The sequence below is a fragment of the Microcaecilia unicolor genome, chromosome 1 (assembly GCF_901765095.1).
Source record: "Microcaecilia unicolor chromosome 1, aMicUni1.1, whole genome shotgun sequence".
Lineage (NCBI taxonomy): Eukaryota > Metazoa > Chordata > Amphibia > Gymnophiona > Siphonopidae > Microcaecilia > Microcaecilia unicolor.
Window position 1 is genome coordinate 218,509,918 of NC_044031.1, and position 6,923 is coordinate 218,516,840.

The window sequence follows — 6,923 nt, forward strand, 5'->3', positions numbered from 1 at the left end:
ATAATGAAAATGTTCCACTCAATGTGGAAACTCAAACGTGTGAAACCATTCTTCCCAAGAGAAACATTTCGCAACCTGACACAATCAATGGTACTAAGCCATGCAGATTACTGCAATGAAATTTATGTGGGATGCAAAGGTCAAATCATAAACTTCAGACCGCTCAAAACACAGCAGCCAGGCTTATATTTGGAAAAACGCATTTTGAAAGCACCAAACCCCTGCGAGAAAAACTGCACTGGCTCCCAATCAAAAAATGTATTGCTTTTAAAACCTGCACCCTGGTTCACAAAATTATTTACGCCGAAGCCCCGGGATACATGACAGACCTCACAGACCTGCCAACCAGAAACACAACAAGATCAGCACGGACATACCTAAATCTCCACTACCCAAACTGCAAAGGACTCAAATACAAATCACCGTATGCATTCAGGTTCTCCTATTTAAGCGCACAACTATGGAACACACTGCCAAAAGCCGTAAAAACAACGTATGACCACCTAAATTTCCGGATATCACTAAAAACATACCTGTTCAAAAGGCATACCCAACATAAAAGCCTGAATACCTGCAACATAACCAAACCAAAGCACGTAACGGACATACTTAACTCTTCCTCTCTAAGATCCCCTAATACGTATATCACACATGAACCTTATTCAACCACAAGATCACCTTGTATTTGTTCATACCGGAATCAGCGAAAGCCGTTACGGTACCATGTAAGCCGCATTGAGCCTGCAAATAGGTGGGAAAAAGTGGGATACACATGCAACAAATAAATAAATAGCCAGTTAAGGGGTCCTTTTACAAAGCCATGGTAAAAGCAGTGTGTGGTAATGTGGGCGCATCTTTTTGGTGTGTGCTGGACCACTTTTTACTGCGACTGGGAAAAAGACCATTTTTTAATGGGCCGGGAAATGGGTGTGCACAAAAATTAAAACTAGCATGCGCCTATTTACAGCCTGAGCTCTTACCGCCAGCCATTGATCTAGCAGTAAGAGCTCACACATTACCCGTGTTTTTTGCGGTCCTATTTGTTCAGTTATCTTAGCCAGTTAAGTGCTAACAATCAGCATTTGACTGGCTAAGTGCCAACTCCATCCCCGAACTCCCTCAAAATAGCCAGTTTCGGCTTGGGCACTAACTGGGCACTTTCAGCTGCACTATCCGGTTAAGTGGCGCTGAAAATGCCTGGTTAGCCCTGTGCAGGTGATTTAAATGGCTAGGAGCCTTTATTGGCTGTTTAAATCTTTTGAATATTGAGCCCATCCTATATAATAATACTCACCTCCAACGTTCTAACCTGTCTGGGACCGTGGATCCCTCGGAGGTGGTCTGCTAGGCAACTTAGAACACATTGATGTCAGTAACGTCACTGACAGCTGCTCCCCCTGCCTGGGAATCAGCTGTCAGTGCGCCGCTCCGTGCCACTTCTGAGCAAGTGACAGGGAGCGGGGCAACACAGAACCCCCACCCCCACCCGAAGAACATCAACACCCCCGCCCCCCCACATACACGTCACTCCCTCCCTCCCATCCCGTTCAAGGCCACCTCACGCCCCTCCCACTGAGTTCAAGACTCCCCCCCCCTCTGATTTCAACACCCCCCTCCACGTAACTGACCCCTGGACCCCCCTGCCGCGACACTCTCGACCCCCCCTTTCTGCTGAAAACCCTCCCCCGCTGCCGTCGCGTTCCTGTTCCTTCTCTTCTCGGCTGTGCCGCGGTGTTGCTTGATGAATGATCATCTGTTGAAGTTTCTGTGCGTGCGTCTGACATCAGACGCATGCACAGAAACTTCAACAGATGATCATTCAACAAGCATCGCCAGCGCAGACGAGAAGAGAACTTTGGCTGTCTTCAGCACAGGTACGTGACGGCAGCGGGGGAGGGTTTTCTGTGGGAAGGGGGGTCAAGAGGGTCACGGCACAGAGGGATGGAGGGGAGTCTGGAGGGATGGAGGGGGGTCTGTAGGGAGGGGGGATTACCTTGCTAGCGCCCGTTTCATTGCCTACCAAAACGGGCCTTTTATACTAGTTATAAATAAAGGTCATACAGGTTCCACTGTTCTGCACTGAAGTTCTTTACCAATGTCTTCATCTCAGTGAGTCAATCCAGACCCCATAAAATACTAACAGTTAGTGAATCCTATAGTCCTACTGTGATCTCAGGGTCAAGGAGCTAAGAAATTAAGACATTTAATACAAGGAGAGGAGGAGGAAAAATAGACTTGAAAATGCAAATACGAATTATTGACATTAGCCTAGTTGTATTAAAGTAATAAACAAATTGTCTTATAGCCGGATCTAATGCCTGCAAAGCAGATTGGGACAATGAAAAGATGCTTTTTCAGTGTTGAAGGAAATTCCGAAATCAGTTTCCTTTTAGCAAAGAATGTTTTTTGTGCAGTAGAAAGATAGAGCATCACCTAATGCATTCATCATTTTAGAATGTTAGCCTTCAACAAAAAATACTGTGGGGTGTAGGAAATTCCAGGAGAAGAAGTGGAGATCCATTTTCAAGAAAGACAGAATGGCATGGGAAAAAATGGGTAACAAGAGATATACCAGTCAACATTCACCTGGCAGTGGCGAGCATTTTTCAAAATGCTGATCACCATAGGCAGAATTAGGCCCTGATATTCAATGCCAGGTCACATCCGGCCACCGGCATTGAATATTTGTTGCTGGCTGGATAGAAGAAAACCACCAGGATTTATTAGTATTATCTAGCTATAAGGGTATCTGGTCAGATTGCTCCCCCCCCCCCACCCAAATTCCGTTCCTTCCTTCCAGCCTACCTCTACTATCCCTGGTGGTCTAGTAGACAAAAAACAGGAGCAATCCCCACTCACTTCTGCCCATTATGACTCTGGCTTCAAAATGGCTGCTGTCTCACAGTACTTCAGCAGTAGCATCAGGCTGCCACTAGAGGTCGCAGCAACCATTCTCAAGTAGGAGACATGATGGGCAGAAGCGAGTGGACATCACTCCTGCCCTTTGTCCACTAGACCACCAGGGATCATACAGGTAGTCCTAGGGGTCCTGAAGGAGGTTTAGGAGGTGGGTAGGGTCCTGTAGAGAGAAGAGCAAGAGGGGTTCAAATCATAGTGGGAGTTGGGAGGGAGCTATGCAGGTACTGGCTATTATTCAGTGCTGGCACCTGTATAGCTAAGTGGGCATAGTTAGGACTACTTTTTGTGTGGTCCTATTTGCTCACTTAGCTATGCGGGCAGCGACAAGGAATACCACAGACTCTATCCCACCTCTGAAGCCCAGAGTTAAGATGGCTGGCTAGTGCTAATATTCAGTAGCTAAGTGTCTCTATCAGTAGCCAGCCGCCTGAACATGATTTAAGCGGGCAGAAGTCTTTTCTTCCTGTTTAAATCAGTTTTGAATATTGGGCCCATAGATTATAAGATGATACCATTTTATTGGACTAACTGAATACATTCTTAATGCAAAAAAGGCATCACCTTATATTTTTTTGCTAGCTTTTATTCTGCAGATTCTACAGGACTAATACAGCAACCACACTAATGTATCAGAATAATACAGCATAAGTGTTAGCTGGCCGCATATGACCGGATATTCAATGCCGGTGCCCAGACATGACCTGGCATTCAATTTCTGGGGATAAAGCCAGTAGGAGCCATAAAAATGCTGCTTGCCACTGGCTGAATATTGACCTCATGATTTTTAATCACCTGCCATTATTAGTTGACATGATATTATAAAAAAAGGTTTTTCTTGGAAGACTCAGTTCTTCCATCCCTGCTATTTTATTCACTGTATACTGATTAAAACCTGCAATCTCTTGCTACAAAATCAAATAAAAGCTCCTTATTTATAGCAGTCCTTAAACATGGAAACCTTCTCCCAGGACTGAAAAAGTTGACATTTAAGAACATAACAATAGCTACACTGGGTCAGACCAATGGTCCATCTGGCCCAGTATCCTGCTTCCAACAGTGGCCAATCCAGGTTACAAGAACCTGGTAGAAACCCAAATAGTGGCAACATTCCATGCTACCAATCCCAGGACAAGCAGTAGCTTCCCCATGTCTGTCTCAATAGAAAACTATGGACTTTTCCTCCAGGAACTTGCCCAAACCCTTTTTTAAACCCAGATACACTAACATTACCACATCCTTTGGCAATGAGTTCCAGAGTTTAACTATTAGAGGAGTGAAAAAATATTTCCTCCTATTTGTTTTAAAAGTATTTGCATGTAACCTCATTGAGTGTCCCCTAGGCTTTGTCCTATTTGAAAGAGTAAAAAAAATCAACTCACTTTTACCCATTCTATACCACTCAGGATTTTGTAGACCTCAATCATATGCCTCTTCAGCCATCTCTTTTCCAAGCTGAAAAGCCCTAACCTCTTTAGCCTTTCCTCATGAGAGGAGTTCCATCCCCTATATCATTTTGGTCGTCCTTCTTTGAACCTTTTCTAATTCTGCTATATCTTTTTTGAGATATGGAGACCATAATTGAAGGAAATACTCAAGGTGAGGATGCACCATGGAGCAATGCAGAGACATTATAATATTCTTGGTCTTATATACCATCCCTTTCCTATAATTCCTAGCATCCTGTTTGCTTTTTTCATTGCCACCACACACTAGGCAGAAGATTTAAGCATATTGTCTACAAGATCTTTTTCTTGGGTGCTGACTCCTAAGGTGGACACTAGCATCAGGTAGCTATGATTTGGATTATTCTTCCCAATGTGCATCACTTTGCATTTGTCCACATTAAATTTCATCAGCTATTTGGATGCCCATTCTTCCAATTTCCTAAGGTCTTCCTGCAATTTTTCACAGTCTGCATGTGTTTTGACAACTTTAATAGTTTTGTGTCATCTGCAAATTTAATCACCTCAGTCATTCCAATTTCCAGATCATTTATAAATATGTTAAACAGCACTGGTCCCAGTACAGATCCCTGTGGCACTCCACTATTCACCTTCCTCCATTTAGCGAAATGGCTATTTAACCCTGCCCTCTGTTTTCTGTCCAATAACCAATTCCTAATCCACAACAGAACATTGTTTCTACAGTTACAATGTTAGAAAAATGACACCTTTCTTTGCCCTGGAGTGGATTGTTACCTCAAAGAGATGTGTAATTCACAAAACACCTGTAATTCACAGCTACTTCTATTACCTTCACAGAAAATCCTACAAAGCTACAGGTTTCCTAGCTCACCACCAGCAGGAAAAAAGGGTATAACTCTAAATCGTGGGGAGATCATGACTTCTATTTTTTGTATTCAACAGTCTGTTTTCTACTATGTGGGGATCAGCCACAGGTTCTTTTAGTGTCTCTATATAGAAATAATGCAAGCAAGATCTAGTGGTAGATAGTAGATCCTCTAAGCATGTTTTGAATGTGACCTAGGCAGAGTAACCTAAAACAATAAACTAATCAATCTGACCTGTGATAGTAAATGACTGTAACTAAATATCGAGGTAATTTGAAAAGTGAAAGCATGGAATACCATATGAGAAAATAAGATAATCTGAACAGGAAACGGAATATCCCAACATGCCTTCCTTTAATGTTTTTTCTCCAATTAAATTGCTGGTAGAATTAAGATGATGGGCAGACAGGGTCAGGAGGAAAGGCCAGTCCAAATGAGTAATCTGTAAAAGTTCCAGTCCCAAGGTACAAAAGTTGTAGCATGACAGACCTGCTTTATCCAGCTATTACATCGTTTTATATTCTACTGACTTTCTGATTGCCTCTCACAGAGAGCTAGTCTCCATGCTTAACATATAACTGTTGTGCAAATTCGAGGAAACCATCAGTAGTGGGTAATTTGTCAGAAATTCAGGTACCTAATTTTGGAAGCACTTATTTTAAACCCACAGGAGAAGTGAGCTACAGTGACTGGAACCGTTGTTAGGCTATTCACTTGTGACCCAACCCCATTGCTAATTTTGCTGTGCCAATAAATCAAAGAGGTGATACACAATATTCAACAAGCCAGTGTAGCCATATGTGCCGGTGCTTGAGCACTATTGAGTATACTCCTTTACCGTGATAAAAGGATCATTAACTTGTGTTGAGTTTAGCTCCCACAATCATTCTGAAAAGTTGGCTCCCATGATTTTAACTATATTTTAAAGTGTCTACTAAGATGTCTAATAAGGAGTAAAGATGTTGCTAGACTTCCATGCTAAATCGAAATTGAAAGGTCTAAAACAGCAAATAAGGAAACCATTAATACTATAACTTAGCCTGAAGAGAGTAGATATACCACAGGAATGCTTTACAATGTGCTAAAACTTTCCACAGAAAAGGGCGTTCAGCGCTTTGAAATACTGTAATGGACTTACCGAAGCCGCCTCCCGCAGCCAAAACGGGCGCTGCTGCTTGGTCTCCGGCCATTTCTACTGACTTCAGCACCGCGGACAGCTCCCCTTCCTTAGTCTCCCAGGCCCTGCTCGGGGACTCCACCGGCCCTCCCAACATCCTCCGACCCCCTTGCTCTGGCTCCGGTTGCGGCGCTGGCTCCCGCTTCAGCTGCACCACTGGATTTCTAGATCGGTTGAGAGCCGAAGTGACCGAGCCCATCTCAACAACAGTCCGTGCTAACTCTCCGACCTTTGATGTGCCGGATGCTTAAGAGGAACTCAAAAGGCAACAGAAGATTTGCAGATTGCTCACTGAAGTTGATAGAATCGCACTGCCCGAAGCTGAGCTTGAAATGAATTCGGAAACTAAACTTTCCACTTCATTCAGGAAATCCCTTCCCCGAAGCAAGAAAGGCTCTTCTGTGTTTTGTTTTTCTGCTGTAGCAACTGTTGCAAAGGCTGCTTGCTTTATTCCCACACAGAAAACGACTCGACCAGCAAATGATTATTTTTGTAAACCTATTGCTGTGCACATGCAAACCAGCAGCGTTTTCTTAG

The 6,923-nt window shown here is 43.5% G+C and overlaps 1 protein-coding gene across 1 annotated transcript in view; it reads right to left on the reverse strand.

The window, feature by feature from the left end:
* Positions 1–6,585, reverse strand: part of PDE1C (phosphodiesterase 1C) — a 981,038-nt gene extending 974,453 nt beyond the window's left edge. The window contains 1 exon segment of the mRNA XM_030204349.1: positions 6,348–6,585. Within this exon segment, the coding sequence (XP_030060209.1) occupies positions 6,348–6,585 (238 nt within the window).
* Between the last annotated feature and the right edge of the window lie 338 nt (positions 6,586–6,923).